Below are 19302 nucleotides of genomic sequence, written 5' to 3'. Positions count from 1 at the left end.
ACTTGTTGGCATAATGACCACTACTAGGAAAAGGGCTATAGATAGTATAGACACTAATGACGCACGAGACAAGTGGTGCGCCACTACTATATAGCAGTGGCGCACCATGTGCAGGTGCGCCATTAGTGTGATGGACACTAATGGCGCACGACACACACGGTGCGCCACTACTAACAAACTTTTTTTTCCAAAAGTACTAATGGCGCACCGGGGCAGAGTGCGCCATTACTAGTTTAATTAGTAATGGCGCACCACTCACAGTGCGCCACTACTATAATTTTTTTTAATTTTTTTGCAAAACTACTAATGGCACACCGGGACAGAGTGCACCATTACTAGTTAAACTAGTAATGGCGCACATCCAGTGCGCCACTACTGCCGAACGACTACCAGCATCCATTTCCTCCCCCATCTCCACTGCCACCACCTCCCCCTCCCCCTCCTCTCAATGTCGGATCGAGATCTACACGACGGCCCCTCCGCCTCCGCCTCTCCCACCACCTCCGCGCCTCCGCAAGACGGCGTCCAGTGGGCTGAGGCCGCCTCCTCGGCCGCCCTCCGCGTCCCCCTTCCGTGCACGAGGGGAGAATAGTCTAATCGGCCCAGTGCGCGCCACGCCTGCCGCCACCTAGCTCCACTCTCGCCACCGGATCTATCAGGATCCCCCTCGGGTTCGCTCCGTCCAGCTAATCTGGTCAGCCTTTTCTGGTTGTGGCCGCGGTCTGAGCCGAGTGGATTCACGAGGGGAGCGAGGGGGAGGCATGGAGCACAACAGGGAGGAGTTCTTGGAGCAGTTCGGAGGCGACTACGGCTACCCGGATGCGCCCAGGGGCGTCGACCAGATGTAGGCCGCCGATTTCAAGCGCCTCCAAGGTGCGGATCCGTTCATGGTTTTGTCAATTTTTATTCTTGTCCCCTGTAGAAAGTATGATTCTTGAGCTGAGAGTGATGGCGCCGCTGTTCCCCGGGTGCGACTACGAGCACTGGCTCATCGTCATGAACAAGCCCGGCGGCGAGGGCGCCTCCAAGCACCAGATGATCGACTGCTACATACAGACCCTCGCCAAGGTCCTCGCAAGGTACTCCCCACCCGCTGTGCACCCCTCACCGCTACCTGCCTGCTGCTGCTGCTGCATCTAATCATGAACAATGCTTGCATGACAGTGTCGATCGGCCAGTCACCGATGTAGTGATACTGTCTTAGACAAGACGTACTGAAACTACTTGCCTCTGTTAGCTTATTACCAGTGTCCATTTTTGGCGCAATCCCTGGTCCCTGTATCTTGTGGACATGTCTGCCTGCTGTCAAGTGCGCGGTTTCAGCAAACTTGTGTCTTGTTTGGGTTGGACGACTAGTTCCGCAGTAGTTTCTGTCGAGTATTGTTTGTGTAAGCCTGATAAGCCGATACTGTTCCATCTTTGCATTCTGCGGCAGCGAGGAGGAGGCCAAGAAGAAGATTTACAACGTCTCGTGTGAGCGCTACTTTGGGTTCGGGTGTGAGATTGATGAAGAGACATCCAACAAGCTTGAAGGTTCGTCTGAGCTAACCTGTCCTGTTTCTCCTTCTCGTGGGGTGTGTGTGTGTGTCTAAATACATCTGTTTGTTTGTGCTGCAGGTATTCCTGGTGTTCTTTTTGTGCTCCCTGATTCCTTTGTTGAACCTGAACACAAGGACTATGGAGGTAATTCTGGACATGTTATACATATCCCGCAACCATATTTTGCTACCTTTTTGTTTAAACAATGCCATATTAAGTTAAATACTTCCTGTCGATGATAAGCCATTTGTGGAAGGGAGTTAGTCTATAACATTCTGTGTGGGATTAGAGCTGCTCAAGTCGACAACCATTTTAGTTTTTTCAAGGTTACAGACTTGCAGTACAGAAGTACATCTTGTTTTTTTCAACCAGCAATCTTGTGTTGTCCATTAGCATTTAAATGATTCCATCTTGGTTATCCGATGCGGCATTATGGGCGGTATCATTGATTTAATTGCTAATAAACTTGTAGATGGTCATGCACGTGAGTAGATTTCTTTTATCATGAAACATACATCCTCTTTCAGTACAACCCATGGTGCTCTAATCTGTCTCTGCTGAGCAATGGTTTCTTTCTTCCTTTCTTTCTTTCAAATCCAATCAGACCTACCTACCTAACCATAAGGCAATTGCATCTATTCCTGTTTGCAGGCGTCGACTTCAAGGTCAAGATGGTTAACATTGCCGGCAAGAAGCTCAAGCTCGCCGGCTGGGACACTGGTGCATCCCCTCTCTTTCTATTTTTCAACCTGCAATTCTTTCTTTCTTTTTTGGTTATTAATATTAATTTCTCATTGCCCTGGGCTGGGATTCAACCGTCTTAGATTGACAACGCCATGTTTTTTCATCTTTCCTGAACCGCCACATATTCTGTTTGATATTCAACATATCTGAAGCATCTATTACATATTCTATTGCTCATAGTCAAAGATGACTGTGTTCCCTGCAGCTTCCAAATCCACGAGGCCAAGTATTGCTACCGTTGTTATCTGCCAAGCGAAGTTATTTTGAACTCCTCGCCGGCTGCCTGAGTGATTCTCGTTGGATTGGCCAAGCGGTTCTTGCTCCTTGTGGCCGGATTCTTGATTATGTTCGTGATCCAGGCCAGGCCTTTGCTTGCCCATTGACCCGTGCGAGATTAGTTGAGTCATTCTTACGGTTCTTGAGCGGGTTTGCTGCTTATATCTGCGCTGAATTTTGCGCATCCCCTGTAGCCTGCACCAAGCTCCCAGTTTTACAGTTGAGTGTGAATGTCATAGCAGGGATCTTGCTCTAGTTGTTCTCCGTTGATCTGTGCCCAAGAAACAAGAGATTATCATTGATTAGTGAGAGTACAAGCTCCTAGTGTACAAGTTTGTGTTGATTCTACAGTCTGTACTCTGTACTCTATACCTGTTGTTGAGAAACCGATGGTGAATTTTTCTGACTGCACGAATGGCAGCCTGCCAGCCGGCCGACACCGAGTCGTTCGAGTACATGCTGTTGGAGAAGGACCCCGATCACTACCGGACGGTCTTCTCCGGCCCAAGCCAGATAAGCCCGTGGATCGGCGGTGCTGAATCTGAAGCACCGGATCAGGAGAGGCCCCTTCGAGGACGTCTGGATAGAGACGCATCACCAGAGGACGCAGGATTATGACCGGTACCACGAGGTCGCCGTGAAGATGCTGCACCCGGTCAGGGATGACCAGCTACAGTTTTTCTCGGCGAGGTTCGACGAGGTCTTTGGCAAAGGCCATGGCCTGGGCAATGTCTGCTTCCTACACGGCATCTCAACGCAGAATGGGAGGGTATGTTCTTTGTCTGGAAGAGAGCCTTACTGTTGGATCGTGTGGGAACTGAAAGATGGTGTCGTGGCTCGCTTTTTGTTTCATGGTACTCCAATGATGTTAACTATCAATATGTGAACTCATTTATTGGTCTACAAAAGTGTTCAGTTTCAAGCTCTCACTTTGCATTCCTAATCTTTTTAGTTATTCTTCTTAGTCATAATCATTTTAAGGTTGTCAATGTTGATTTGTGCCATAAATCCACATGATTCTTTTAGCCTCTTTCATTAATGATGTTTACTCCTCTTTTGTACCTCTCATTATTATGACAGGAAGTCTGATATTGCACAACTCAGACCTCTGCCAAATATTGTAATCGTTTGTATTTTTAAGTGTAGATAAATAGAGTTCCATCTATTTTTTTTGTTGCATACTCAAAAAGGGCAAGCTGACACTAACAAGCAGAAATCGGACGCCTCAAGTTTCTGAAGTTCATGGTAAAGAAGAGAATGCACTAGACTTAATGAGTGCAGACAATGAATTCTTGATTTTCATGTATGACTTTTCAGAAGATGTGGCTTTAGGACATATTTGTATGCCTTGGATCTTGTCCATTGGCATGAGATCTCATAAGTCACAGGGAATCAGTGACACAACATTCAATACCAGAGTTTGTTTTGTTGTTGTTGAGGGAATGATCACAGAGTTAGTGAGGTTAGGGAGCATGCTTTTCTTTGAGTTGTTAATGGAATATTATACTTCTTTCTAACAAAACAAAACAATGTACTTGTATAATCAATTTGTTTCACATGGATATATTTTTATCTAACGCTTGAGATGATTACGGAGCATTCCTGTTATTAGATTTTTGGATGACCAAGCATTTATTACAACAATTAGATATCTGATTATGCATTGGAATTTGCAACTAGAGAGGTTCAAAAGTCTTACAGAAATATTTTCTCTCTAACTATTTAGTTGAATCTTGCATGTGAAAACTTATATAGTTTTTTGTTTATTCGTAAGTAGATGAATGAGATTTTGTTTTCTATTACGTTATCGTGCATTGCACGTGCAAGCTTACTAGTGCAGCAAAGAGCAAAACTATTACTGGATGAAGCTGCTTCTTGGTCCCTTCTTTGGTACCTCTATGGGAAAGGTAATAACTCTTATGATACAACGTTCTTGTAAGTAAATTGTTTGCGACACCGTGCATGAAATTGCATGTGTTACATTGCAGCAAATGAAGAGCTTCGCGAAGGACTATTCATGGTAAACTAAGTTTCTAATCGTGAATAGCTTAAAGTCTTTTCTCTTTGTATACACTTTATGCTTGTATATGTGGATTTATCTTAAGGATGTATTATTTTTTTTATGACAGACACCAACTACATCCCATCAGGAGGCTTGTCGCTATGTTGCAACGGATCTTACAACACAATTGTGTCTGCGGATTGTACTTTGGCTTGAAGGACTTGCTTCTGAAAGTCTTGATTTGGAGAAAAAGGTAAGATAACCATGTTATGTTTTACTAAGACTTTAGTCTTTTCTATTTCCTCTTTGATACGTGGGAGCCCTGTAGTGGAACATGATTGATTGATTCCATTAGTGAAAGAATTAGCAAAGTAAATAGATACATCTCTCCACGATATGTTAACTTAAATATTTGAGTTGAAAGGTATTAAGCTACAATGTACTCGCTCTGAACACGAACATAGAAGGCACAATGATCAACATGGTACTATAATTGTCTAAATTGCCCCTAATTAATATTTGTCAATACATTCCGTGCAACTGCTCTCTGTTCCGCCATCACCTAATAGCACCAGCATCATCAAATAATCTGTGAAAGGAAATGCATGCATGTATGTGAAGTAGACAAGCAATGAGTGTACCACCCAGAGGTGCTTCTTTCTCTACTCCTATCTATTTATCAATAGAAATCTCTATGCTTTTCAAGTGTTGTAATTTTCTAGAGGTTGCTCTTTTCGCCTCTGCATCACTAGCATTGTTGCTCAAAACATGTAAGTAGAGATCATTTGACCCATTTGAAGATCAAATTTATAATTAGAGACCATTCTTGAAGATCTTCATGATTTAGAGTGTTAAATTTGACATGTTCATGATTTTATCTTGTAGGTTGCCACGCGGATGCTCTTTGGACTATGGTATGGACATGAAGGCATTTGTTTTAGTGCCAAATATTACTTACTAATGCCCGCAAAGTATCGTTGTGTATTATATTTTCTATGGAGCTATGTATGTATGGATGCTATGGAACTAAATGTATATATGGATGCTATGGAATTTTGGATGTATGGATGCTATGGAATTTGGATATATGGATCATGAAATTGGTTATGCAACTTTGCATATATGTTATGTGTTGTGGATCAGTAAAACTATTGGGCACATATTATGTATTATATATTTGATATATATGTTATGTGCTGTTGAATTTGTGGTTTTGAAACAAAACATATATATGCCAGAATACCAGATACTAATGGAGCACCATGGGCTATACTAATGGCGCACTGCCTGGTGCGCCATTAGTATATATGCCCTGGGAGGCATACTAATGGAGCACCATGGGCTATATTAATGGCGCACTGCCTGGTACGCCATTAGTATATATGCCCTGGGAGGCATATTAATGGAGCACGATGGGCTATACTAATGGCGCACTGCCTCGTGCGCCATTAGTATACAAGATACTAATGGCGCACCTGTGGTGCGCCATTAGTAAAAAATTCTAATGGCGTGATGCTAGCGGCACACCTGTAGTGCGCCATTAGTAGCCAAAACAGGTGCGCCACTAGCAGGCCTTTTCCTAGTAGTGGACCCTTCTGCCCACACTTGTGACAAGTAACATCTGCTGGCTGCCGGTACTGAGTCTGAGGAGGCCCTTGCTTTTGATGCTGGAATCTCTGCTGAAAGACTGGGTTGGGTGGGTGGGAAGAACCACAGCCACCAGAATGCTTGAGCTGCTGCGAGTGCCGAGGAGGAGGAGGAGACACCCAAAACTTCTGTTGCTTGTGAACCACCTGAGTAGAAGAAGAGCTGGAATCTTTGAAGCGCTTCTTAGAATTCTCCACCCTGAGCAAGGCTGCCTCTGCCCTGAGAGCTAAGTTGTAGAACTTGTTGAACTCCTCAGGATCTTGCAAAGCAAGAGCTAACTGCAAATCCTCTTTCAAGCCACCTCTGAATTGATAAATCTTGCTCTTCTGATCAGGGATATCCTGTAAGGCGTACCGGGCTAGCTCGTGGAACTCAACGTTGTACTTGTACACAGAGTTACCACCCTGCTTCAAGCGCCTGAACTTCTCACGCATCTCCTCCATGAAGCTGGAAGGAATGTAGTGGGACCTAAAGTCATGGCAGAACTCATCCCAAGTGATCACTCTAGTGCCTCTTGAATCCTTCAACTGTTGCCACCAGATAGAAGCTTGCCCCTTCAACTGGAATGTTGCAAATTTAACAAAATCCTCAGGACAAACATTGCTACACTCGAAATGCTTGTTCATATCACGGATCCAATCCTCGGCATCAAACGGCTGGTCACAGGAAGTGAAAGTCTTTGGCTGATTCGACAAGAACTGACACAGATTAGCAAACTGATTACCACCATGCTGAAAATTGCCTTGCTGCTGATTACCCCTCTCTTGCAACAACTGTAGCAGCATCTGAGTGTTTGCATTAGTAGCAGCCATCACCGCTTGCCAAGCCTCAGCAGGAGGAGGCGGCAGAGGAGGAGGATTCTCCGGAGGAGGAGGTGGTGGCGGCACATCCTCACGCCCTGGGTTCTCACGAGTAGGTGGAGCCATCCTGAAGACGGACAACACATTAGCTACAGAATAAATTGAAGATATATCTGAATCAAAATGACAGGAATATCTGAACAGGAATATAGCAATTGCACTCGAACAAAATAGTAAGAATGCTTCCTCAAAGTGACGGTCGACAAAATTCTGATTAAGACCACTGCAAAGAAGTATGAGCTAGAACTGCTCGGAACAAACATATGATCGAGATTTCATCTGATATCTTCGTGGATAAGATCGCACGGGCTCGAATTTACAGTAGCCATCCTGTGCAAGGTAGTGCATGCTACTGCAACAAAAGACCTTCCAACGGCGCCAGAAATACTTTTTATGTTTGCTGTGTATCACCGACAACGGCGCCAGAAATAGGAGTGTTGCTTGATACTCCTCAGTAACGGCACCAGGAATTCTTCAGCTGCGGCTACGCCTTAAGGGACTTCCTAGGCAAGTATGCAAAGGATTTCCCCCGTGGCCTTGGAGCCTTGCGTTGGTGTTCCCTCGAAGCGGAAAGGGTGATGTAGCGTAGCGGTGGTAAGAACTCATATACTTGTTGCAAAAGTTTTATTAGTAATAGAAACAAAGAATTCAACGCATACTCCTAGGGGAAGGGTTGGTAGGTATGAACCATCGCGCGATCCCGACCGCCACGCAACGGATGACAATCAATATACTAATCATGCTCAGATTTCATCACATAGCGGTTCACCATACGTGCATGCTACGGGAATCACTAACTTCAACACAAGTATTTCTAGATCCACAACACCTTACTAGCATGACTTCAATATTACCATAACCACAATTCAAAACCAATTGAGATGAATCAAACTTTTCTAACTATTCAATGCACATGAAGGTGGAAGTTTTCGTATCCCTTTGGATAACTACCCCTTTTGAGACTACTTTCAAAGCATAGATCAACTACCAAGCCACGCACCGCTGCGCTCTAAAAGATATAAGTGAAGCACATAGAGCAAAAGTATCTAGCTCAAAAGATATAAGTGAAACACATGTGAGCTGAATTGTCTACCAAAAGATATAAGTGAAGCTCGACAAAATCATGGTGTGTGCCTGTCTCTCTCTCTAGGTGTGCAGCAAGGATGATTGTGACACAACAAAAATAAAAGACTCCTACGATACAAGACGCTCCAAGCAAAAACACATAACAAGTGGTGAATAAAAATATAGCCCCAAGTAACGTTACCGATGGATTGAAGACGAGAGAGGGGATGCCTTCCCGGGGCATCCCCAGGCTTAGGCTTTTACGGCATCCTTGAAGCTCTTGGGGTGCCTTGGGCATCCCCAAGCTTGATCTCTTGCCACTCTTTATCTCTTTGTCCATAAGAACTTCACCCAAAACTAGAAAACTTCACAACACGAAACTTAAACAGAAACTCGTGATAACATTAGTACAAGAAATAAAACCACCACTTCCTTAGGTACTGTAGCAAACTTAAATTCTACTTGTGCTGACGTTGGGTTACTGTACTTTCAATCTTCCATGGCTAATACCCCCCCGATACTATCCATAGTTTCATCAAAATAAGCAACCAACACAACAAAAACAGAATCTGTTAACAGCAGACCAGTCTGTAGCAATCGGTATGTTTCGTATACCTCTGGTACTTCAAAAATTCTGAACAATTACGACAGTGTGAAGAATTTGCGTAGCAATCAGAAGTAAAAAGAATCAGCTCAAAATCTTTTACAGAAAAAAATGAAAATTCTTTTCATGAGCAGAAAGTTTCTGTCTTTTCCAGCATGACCAAACGATCATCCCCAAGACTAATCATAACGGTTTTGCTTGGCACAAACGCAAAAAGAAACACAAAAAACACAATCATAACAGAATTATGAAAGTGTGGAAAACACAAAACAGAAATAAAAAGGATAAATTCATTGGGTTGCCTCCCAACAAGCGCTATTGTTTAACGCCCTTAGCTAGGCATCAATGATGCTGTCACAAAAGACAAGAATTGAAGCACAACGAGAGCATCCTAAAGCATGTGAAAATCACATCTAAGTCTAACATACTTCCTATGCATAGGCATTTTATAGGAAAACAAATTGTCAAGACAACCAATAGCTGTCGTATGCAAGGAAGAAGAAAGAGACAATATCAATCTCAACATGACGAGAGGTAATTTGGTAACATGAAAGTTTCTACCACAATATTTTCCTCTCTCATAGCAATTACATGTGGGATCATATTCAAATTCAACAATATAGCTATCCCATTGGATATTGTTTTCGTGATCCACATGCATGCAAAGTTGATGCTCTTCAAAAATAGTGGGATTATCATCTAAAGTCATGACTTCTCCAATCCCACTTTCAGTATTGTTGCAAATATCATATTCATCATGAGGTTTGAACAAATTTTCAAGATCATAAGAAAGATCATCACCCCAATCCTGATTATTGCAACAAGTAGTGGACAAAGCAAAACTAGCATCCCCAAGCTTAGGGTTTTGCATATTTTTAGCATGATTGTCACTAATAGGATTTATAGTGAAACCATTGCAATCATGCTTTTCATTCAAGGAGCCCTCGTGAATCACTTCATGAATTTCTTCCTCACAATTTTCAGATTCACGCATCTTACGCAAAACTCCAAAGAAATTGTCAATTGCCCTCAACTCACTAGCAATTTGTTCCACACGAGTGGGTCTCTTAAAGAGACTAGCAAGTGGATGAGGATCCATATCACTAGATTTTCAGCAAGCGAAGATGCAAGAATATTGAGGGCACATGGCACACAAGCGATCAGAAAGCGAGCGGAAGAAGGGCGAACGGAAAAAGGCAAATGTGAAGTGGGGGAGAGCAAAACAAGAGGCAACTGGCAACAAAAGTAAATGCAAGAGAAGAGTTGTGAGACCTACTTGGATAGATCTTGATTTATCCTCCTCGGCAACGGCGCCAGAAATACTTCTGCTACTTCAACAAAACACCTTCCAACGGCGCCAGAAATACTTTTTATGTTTGTTGTGTATCCCCGGCAACAGCGCCAGAAATAGGAGTGTTGCTTGATACTCCTCAGTAACGGCACCAGGAATTCTTCAGCTGCGGCTACGCCTTAAGGGACTTCCTAGGCAAGTATGCAAAGGATTTCCCCCGTGGCCTTGGAGCCTTGCGTTGGTGTTCCCTCGAAGCGGAAAGGGTGATGTAGCGTAGCGGTGGTAAGAACTCATATACTTGTTGCAAAAGTTTTATTAGTAATAGAAACAAAGAATTCAACGCATACTCCTAGGGGAAGGGTTGGTAGGTATGAACCATCGCGCGATCCCGACCGCCACGCAAAGGATGACAATCAATATACTAATCATGCTCAGATTTCATCACATAGCGGTTCACCATACGTGCATGCTACGGGAATCACTAACTTCAACACAAGTATTTCTAGATCCACAACACCTTACTAGCATGACTTCAATATTACCATAACCACAATTCAAAACTAATTGAGATGAATCAAACTTCTCTAACTATTCAATGCACATGAAGGTGGAAGTTTTCGTATCCCTTTGGATAACTACCCCTTTTGAGACTACTTTCAAAGCATAGATCAACTACCAAGCCACGCACCGCTGCGCTCTAAAAGATATAAGTGAAGCACATAGAGCAAAAGTATCTAGCTCAAAAGATGTAAGTGAAACACATGTGAGCTGAATTGTCTACCAAAAGATATAAGTGAAGCTCGACAAAATCATGGTGTGTGCCTGTCTCTCTCTCTAGGTGTGCAGCAAGGATGATTGTGACACAACAAAAATAAAAGACTCCTATGATACAAGACGCTCCAAGCAAAAACACATAACAAGTGGTGAATAAAAATATAGCCCCAAGTAACGTTACCGATGGATTGAAGACGAGAGAGGGGATGCCTTCCCGGGGCATCCCCAGGCTTAGGCTTTTACGGCATCCTTGAAGCTCTTGGGGTGCCTTGGGCATCCCCAAGCTTGATCTCTTGCCACTCTTTATCTCTTTGTCCATAAGAACTTCACCCAAAACTAGAAAACTTCACAACACGAAACTTAAACAGAAACTCGTGATAATATTAGTACAAGAAAGCAAACCACCACTTCCTTAGATACTGTAGAAAACTTAAATTGTACTTGTGCTGATGTTGGATTACTGTACTTTCAATCTTCCATGGCTAATAACCCCCGATACTATCCATAGTTTCATCAAAATAAGCAACCAACACAACAAAAACAGAATCTGTTAACAGCAGACCAGTCTGTAGCAATCTGTATGTTTCGTATACCTCTGGTACTTCCAAAATTCTGAACAATTACGACAGTCTAAAGAATTTGCGTAGAAATCAGCAGCAAAAATAATCAGCTCAAAATATTTTACAGAAAAAAACGAAAATTCTTTTCGTGAGCAGAAAGTTTCTGTCTTTTCCAGCATGACTAAACGATCATCCCCAAGACTAATCATAACGGTTTTGCTTGGCACAAATCTCAAAAAGAAACACAAAAAACACAATCATAACAGAATTATGAAAGTGTGGAGAACGCAAAACAGAAATAAAAAGGATAAATTCATTGGGTTGCCTCCCAACAAGCGCTATTGTTTAACGCCCTTAGCTAGGCATCAATGATGCTCTGACAAAAGACAAGAATTGAAGCACAACGAGAGCATCCTAAAGAAGATTACATCGGATAGATCTCCATGAAGATCATGGAGAACTTTGTATTGAAGATCCGAGAGAGAGAAGAATCCATCTAGCTACTAACTACGGACCCGTAGTTCTGAAGTGAACTACTCACGAGTCATTGGAGGGGCGATAATGATGATGAAGAAGCCCTCCAACTCCAAAGTCCCCTCCGGCAGGGCGCCGGGAAGGGTCTCCAGATGATATCTCGCGGAAACAGAAGCTTGCGGCGGCGGAAAAGTATTTTCGAGGCTCCCCTGATTTTTTGCGGAATATTTGGGAATTTATAGGCCAAAGACCAAGGTCAGGGGGCGGCCAGGGAGGCCACAAGCCTGCCCACCGCCGCCTCCCCCTGGTGGCGGAGTGGGGGCTTGTGGGCTCCCTGGAGCCCACCTGGCTTGGCCCAAAAGCCCCTGGTCTTCTTCCGTTTGGGAAAAAAATCATTTCAGGGTTTTTCTTCCGTTTGGACTCCGTTCCAAAATCAGATCTGAAAAGAGTCAAAAACACGGAAAAAACAGGAACTGGCACTTGGCACTGAATTAATAAGTTAGTCCCAAAAAAGATATAAAAGGTACATAAAACAACCAAAGAAGACAAGATAACAGCGTGAAACCATCAAAAATTATAGATACGTTTGAGACGTATCAGTGCACACGACTTACGAAGTATCCCCGAGTCGTAGCAAGCTACAAGGACTCTTTAAGACACAACGAGAACCGCTGTAAGACGACCGTGAACAAACACACCCACTGAACATCGAATCCCAATCTCACATCATGCATCTGTAGGAAGATAGTCCTATAAGATACTATTTGATATCCCACCTATGAATTTCCGATATGTCTGGTCATCCAATCTGGTACACAGATACAAGGAGTAATATCACACAACTCCTATACTAACCCGTCACATGTATCACATCCGTCAACACACAACTAGAATCTCGGACCTTCATCTACAACAGACCCTCGTGATCACAATGATACCAAGTATGGCAGTACTCCTGAACAATCTGCACCAGTACTGGGGACATCGGGGTTATCTCGCCACTACTAGTATTGAAGCAATTACGAACATCCTTCGTTCTTAGATACTCAGAAATCTGAATGATCGCGATGTGCGCATGAATCCCCTGGAGCTCGACTCCCCGAAAGAAATCAAGGCAGACAGGAGGCACCAAAGACAGAACTCCGTCACATTGAAATCATATAGATTTCACAAATACCCGCGTGATCCTATGTAACATCGCAAAATTATAAATTTTGGAATGTTAATATAATTATTAGATTGATTGTTTGTTTGTTTGTTGAGTGACTGAAACTTGTGTGAAATTTGAAACTTTTCGAAACTTTTGAACGAGAGGAAATAACATGACTTTCCCCTTCTCCGGTGAATTCAAATTCAATTTTTTTAAAAGCAACGAGAGAAGATGACATGACTTCTTCAACTATAAAGAATTTGAACGGAGATATTTGCATTGAATTATTTTTGCATTTTCATTCGTCTTCTTCGTGCAAGAAATGCTGGGAAATTCTTCCGTCTTTTGTTTTGCATTTCCATCGCGCGAGAAAAGCCCAGAGAAAATACTCTCTTGCACGCAAGAGAGAGAGCGGAGGAAAATGACACTCCAAAAGTGCGAGCAATTTTTGAAATGTTGGAGCCAAGAAAACCCAAAGTTCTTTTGCAAAAATAATTGCAAAAAGAAATAAAGTAAATTGGGAATTTCTGAAAAAAAAACATTTTTTTAAAAAGTTTTTATTTTGGCTTTAGAAAAATGTTATTCGGGTAGAGATTCTTTTTCTGATTTTTTTGATATATAATATCATATATAAATATTTTTATTTATTTTCTTTTTAGCCTTTATTTATTTCTGTTTTGGAAAGGTTAGAAAATAGGAAGCTTTTATTTTTTTTCTTGCCGCCGCCCGTGGGCGCTAGATTAGCCTGGGCCGAGCCCACTTCCCTCGGATCTATTCCCTTACCAAACCGACCCCCTTTTTTTCTCCCCCTCTCACTACCGGGTGGACCCCACCCGAGCTCCTCTCTCCCCACGTCGTCTCCTTCCTCTCCCCTCGCCTCCTTCCTTTTTCTCTGCACCGAGACCACGTCTCCCCCAGCAAGGGATTCCCTTCCCCCACTGCCTCCCTCTCCTCCGTTAACTCTCCCTCTCCCTGCCTCCCTTCTCTCTGTCGTGGCCCCCTGGCCGAGACTCCTCCCCATCGGCCTCCTTTCTCCTCTCCTTCCTTCTTCTCTGCACCAGTAGAGAAACCGAGCCATCTCCTCCTCACCTCCAGGGATTCCCTTCCCCAGCGCCCTCCCTCTCCTTCCTTAGCCGAGCCCCTCCTAGCCTATATAAAGCCCACACCTCCACCCCCCGTTGCCATCCTACCGCCGCCGCCTCCCTCTCCCCTCGCCGCCGCCCTAGCCCTGCACCACCGCCGCCAGCAGGCCAAGCCGCTGCACTCCACCTTCGGCCACCCCTCCAAGGGCAACCCCAGCACCACCCGAGCCGCTGCACCCCTCCACCGCCGCCCCTTGCCACCCCGCCACCCCTCCACCCCCCTACTGCACCTCCCCCCCCGCCTCCACGAGCTGCAGCCACTGCCCACCTTCGGCACCCCCACAGGAGCAGCACCCTCGCCTCCAGGAGCCTCGCCCGAGCTGCCCCGAGCCGCCCGAGCGCCACCCCGCGGAGGAGAAGGACCCCCGTCGCCGTTGCCCCATCCTCTCCACGCCCCGGAGCTCCCCTCTCCCCCTCGCCGGCGACACCATATTCTCCCTCGCCGGTGCAAGCACTGCCTAGCCACGATAATCTCCCCCTCCATCTCTCTGTATTGCATGTTCGGTTTGTTTACAACCGTTGGATCTAATAAGTAAGGCTTAGATTAGAACTGAGAATACCTCTTCGGTTTATCCCAGAAAACCAGTGGTTTATTTTTCCACTTATGACTTTAGCCAGCACTTTTGTTAGAACTCGGCCGTTTGCCCGAAGCCATGCAACAAACACCACCGCAGCTTGCCACCTGTACCCCTCTTTTAGCACTAGTAGCTGCAGTTTTTCTGTCAAAAATAGCAAAAACAGAAACTTTCAATCTTGTTTTGACCACAACTTTTTATCCCGAAGTCCAATGACTTTGATGCTTTTTCCAGTAGCTCACAAATTACCTGTAGTTTTTAAAAATATATAATTGGTCTATGTTTGGATTTATAAAAATTGAGTTAGATCAGATTTGAATTAAAGCTTGTTTTGCTTATTCCGGGAGTTTAAAAATAGCTTTTAATTTGATTCTTTTTTCTGCTGTTTCCTATTGATCATATCTTTCAGTAGTTTATGTTTCAATTTTGTTTAAATAATTTTACTTAGGGTTTTAAGCAAAACAGATTCTGTTTTAGCCTTTTTTGTTTTCTTGCTATTTCTTATGTATTAATTGTTCTTAATTTGTTTTTTTTGTAATTGTGACAAGCTATATTTTGTTTTCTGATATTTACCAGTAACTTTTCAACAACAACAAAATTTTATTTTATTTATTCTTATTTGTTTGCATGGAATCAATTCTAGTTCTATACTAACTTGCGAATTGATTGCATTGCTAGTTTGATTTCCTATTTTGAAAATACTTATAAAAAATATTGTTTTGTAAATTTTACTTCTGCTATCTTAGTTATTTTATATTTTTTTTTCTGTTATTTTTTCTATTTTAGTGTTTTATTTTCTGTTAGACAAAAACTATTTAGTGTTTGACGTAGTAGAAGACTCCCTAGTCTTATTTGAAGTTTCCTTCGGATTCCTATTCGCTCTCTCTGTTGTTTTGATTGCTAGAATGATTGCTAGTATGAGTGCTTCTGTGAATGATATGTTTGTTATATAGATTTCATCGGAGAGTGACGAGTAGTCTATCAAGTTATTTTCTCGAGAAATTCTTCTTCGTCAACATCACCAGGCAAGTCATTTGATCATGTATCACCTATGTTTTATGCATCGTAGTTCTACCATCCTATGCCCAATTGCATGCTGACTAGGTACTTGGAAATTATGGTTACATATTGTAGTATCACGTGGTAGGCACCCAACAACCCCGTTACTAGGCCCGGGACAACAAATTTCATATTGCTATGCTTGAGTAGACGGGATTCGGTTGAGTGCATAACACGAGTGATGCAAGGTTGATTAAATAATCAAGACCGGTTAAGACAAGATTTTCAAGACCTCGGACGCAATGCAACTCTGGGTGAAGGACGGTTGATCGGCTCCCTGGAGAACCCAGTGGATGACCCGGGATGCTGGAGAGGCCATGACATCCTGCGGAAAGCTTCACCCAGGCTCAAAGGTACGGACGGATATTTTCAAGACCCAAGGCTTATTTGCACAGCCACAAGTCATTATGGGCTCTGGCTTGGTTGGACAACGCGGCGACTCTGGACAGGCGGTGCTAGCAGATGTAGAAGAACGGTAGGATTGGATGGGCACCGACAGGGATTCAGAGGGACCCGTTGAAAGACCATGTTTTGATCATCCGGTCTTCAAACACCCTGAAGTGCGAGGACAAACCCGGAGGCGATCAAATCTTGTGGGGAACGTGTGCAAAACTCTGCAGAGTACTCAAACCTAATCGATTAGCCGTGTCCACGGTCATGGACAACTTGAGCCAAAGGAACTGAAGTTATCTGGATTTCTCAACACCATTAAATATATTTAATGAGGGTAATTATTGACAACTCGGGTACGAGAACTGGTTGGCGGAACCATCTCGTTAACAACCAACAAAGTAGTAACATTTTGCTCTTTGCCCTCTCTTGTTGTAGGAGAAAAATTTGCTTTACCCTAAAACTTACAACCCCACCTACCATATATGCATATAGTATAGATGATTACATTTTACCCCTCTCTTATGTGACTTGCCGGCATATTCAATATGCTGACCTACACGGCTGCAACGTCTTATGTTGCAGATATTTTTCTTCGACGAGTAAGAGTACGATTCAGGGTTACGGTCTACACTCAACTTGCCGTTGGTGTTTATTGGGACTCCACTCCCTTGACTGCTTCCGCTGAGATAATTAAGGTATATATCAGTTTTACGCTATTTACATGTGATTGCACTTTGATATATACATTGATGTACTGTGTGTGCCAGCATACTGATCCAGGGATGGCACAGAAACACAGAGGCTTGACTCGTCTTGAGTCGGGTCGTTACATCCTAAATTTTTTTTTGAGCGACAAGAGGAGTAGAATTAAGATTTCCTTAGTCGGGAACCTCACAAGAGCATGGAAGAGGAGAAAAAAGAATCCTACTCTCCGCTATAACTAAGACTCAAAATATTTTACTAGACTCGACTCGGCCAAGTACGATCACACAAAGGCTCCTATGGTCGTAAGGCTCTGATTACCAACTTGTAACGACTAAGATGCGGTCCTTTCTGATTTGGGGAACGAGGCCCCTAATTGGAAAGAAGCGCATCTAAGCATTTCGCAAACATGGTAACATATCACATACATAATAATAGAGGAATGACAATAAGGGATTCAACTGTCATCTCATAAATACATCTTTCGTTCCAGAAAAAATCAAGAGGAGGCTTTCGGTAGGAATCACCGCCGCCACGAGGTGGAACTTGAGCAGAACCAATATAGAGCTCCGACAGGGTCGTCATGCTGGGGAAACTTCCCTCCCGGAGGGGGAAATCGTCGCCATTGTCATCACCAACACTCCTCTCATCGGAGGGGAGTCATCACCGTCAACATCTTCATCAGCACCATCTCATCTCCAAACCCTAGTTCATCTCTTGTAACCAATCTCCGCCTCGCGACTCCGATTGGTACTTGTAAGGTTGCTAGTAGTGTTAATTACTCTTTGTAGTTGATGCTAGTTGGATTATTCGATGGAAGATTATATGTTCAGATCCTTGATGCTATTCAATACCTCTCTGGTCATGAACATAACTATGCTTTGTGAGTAGTTACTTTTGTTCCTGAGGACATGGGATAAGTCTTGCTATAAGTAGTCATGTGAATTTGGTATTCGTTCGATATTTTGATGCGTTGTATGTTATTTTTCCTCTAGTGGTGTTATGTGAACATCGACTACATAACACTTCACCACTATTTGGGCCTAGAGGAAGGCATTGGGAAGTAGTAAGTAGATGATGGGTTGCTAGAGTGACAGAAGCTTAAACCCTAGTTTATGTGTTGCTTCGTAAGGGGTTGATTTGGATCCACTAGTTTAATGCTATGGTTAGACTTTGTCTTAATTCTTCTTTCGTAGTTGCGGATGCTTGGGAGGTTTGTCCAAGTAAGGGCGGCACCCAAGCACCGGTCCACCCGCATATCAAACTATCAAAGTAGCGAACGCGAATCATATGAACATGATGAAAACTAGCTTGACAGAATTTCCCATGTGTCCATGGGAGAGATTTACCTCCTATAAGGGTTTGTCAAGGCTTGTCCCTTGCTACAAAAGGGATTGGGCCACTTTGCTGCACCGTGGTTACTTTTGTTACTTGCTACTTGCTACGAATCATCTTACCACACAACTATCTGTTACCGATAATTTCAGTGCTTGTAGAGAATACCTTGCTGTAAACCACTTGTCAGATCCTTCTGCTCCTCGTTGCTTTCGACACTCTTACTTATCGAAAGGACTACGATAGATCCCCTACACTTGTGGGTCATCAAGGCCCTAGGTTTAGAAGAGTCCAAGCAGCATCATAAACCGTGACCTGACATATCTCTAAGCCGCCGTGTCTCTCAAGCAAGGAAACTACCCGGCGAGTCTTCCTCTTCTTGGGCCTTGAGTTGCCATCTTGGCTCTTGGCCTCGGCCGGCTCTCTGCTGGAGAACACCTCATGCCTTTTGTGTCCTGGGTCTAAGCCCATCTTGAATCATGAATGTTGAGTCGCCATGAACCTGACCCGACCCAATAGGGTGGGTCATAGAGTGGGTAATATCCCTAGCATTAGGCCCCATATTGACTTGAATTTATTCATGCCAATAAACCTTTGTTATTGACCATGGCGACTCACATGGAATCTCTAATTTGGCTTCTTTAAAAAGTGACAAGCCGCCATCCTTCACGCTCCATCCAAATCACCGGATTTCTTATGGGTGACGTCATGTGCCCCATCATTTCATGGATCTTAGTGATGTCATATTCAACGGATCTTTTGACTTATCATGTCACCCCGAAAATCCAAGCGCATTCATTTCCATTTTTTAATGCGCCTCCTTAACTCCCGCGCTTGTCTTTCAGTTTCGGCCTTGGGTCTTTAAATAGTTACAAGGGGGTTACCTCACCTTCGTCCGCATCGTCGCTCCACTTCATCATCCTCCTCCAGTTCGTGCTATGAACACTCCGCCATCGCAAAACCTCCGCTTCGGATGTGCCGCCTCCCGGATTGGTCAGGTGCGATACTCGGCTCAGATCTCAGCGGGCTACCTCCGCCAACGTCTGCACTTATCAGGTGAGTTTCTTCCCCCTCGTAGATCTGGCTCGCAAATCACCCATGTTCTTAAGG

The 19302-nt window shown here is 43.7% G+C and overlaps 1 protein-coding gene across 3 annotated transcripts; it reads left to right on the top strand.

Moving 5' to 3' along the window:
* Nucleotides 1-497: 497 nt before the first annotated feature.
* On the top strand, nucleotides 498-3485 carry LOC123425682 (multiple organellar RNA editing factor 2, chloroplastic-like). Of its 3 annotated transcripts, none has more exons than XM_045109391.1 (5): nucleotides 498-1079; nucleotides 1436-1533; nucleotides 1618-1683; nucleotides 2191-2259; nucleotides 2489-2970. In XM_045109391.1, the coding sequence occupies exons 1-5, from the start codon at nucleotides 820-822 to the stop codon at nucleotides 2548-2550; spliced, it is 555 nt and encodes a 184-aa protein (XP_044965326.1). In that variant the 5' UTR covers nucleotides 498-819; the 3' UTR covers nucleotides 2551-2970. The 3 variants fall into 3 exon arrangements, with proteins under 3 accessions (XP_044965326.1, XP_044965324.1, XP_044965325.1); XM_045109389.1 differs by lacking the exon at nucleotides 2489-2970 and adding an exon at nucleotides 2981-3485 and having other exon boundaries at nucleotides 502-1079; XM_045109390.1 differs by lacking the exons at nucleotides 1618-1683; nucleotides 2489-2970 and adding an exon at nucleotides 2981-3485 and having other exon boundaries at nucleotides 504-1079.
* The last annotated feature ends 15817 nt before the right edge of the window (nucleotides 3486-19302 follow it).

Source organism: Hordeum vulgare, chromosome 2H (genome assembly GCF_904849725.1).
Source record: "Hordeum vulgare subsp. vulgare chromosome 2H, MorexV3_pseudomolecules_assembly, whole genome shotgun sequence".
Taxonomy (NCBI): Eukaryota; Viridiplantae; Streptophyta; class Magnoliopsida; order Poales; family Poaceae; genus Hordeum; species Hordeum vulgare.
Note: the sequence above shows the minus strand (reverse complement) of the source record. Positions and strands in the feature narration are given on the sequence as shown.

Coding starts and splice junctions, on each gene's coding strand:
- LOC123425682 (XM_045109389.1), top strand. CDS start 820: ATGCGCCCAGGGGCGTCGACCAGATGTAGGCCGCCGATTTCAAGCGCC. Junction 1,080..1,435: donor CTCGCCAAGGTCCTCGCAAG/GTACTCCCCACC, acceptor ATTCTGCGGCAG/CGAGGAGGAGGCCAAGAAGA. Junction 1,684..2,190: donor TGAACACAAGGACTATGGAG/GTAATTCTGGAC, acceptor TCCTGTTTGCAG/GCGTCGACTTCAAGGTCAAG.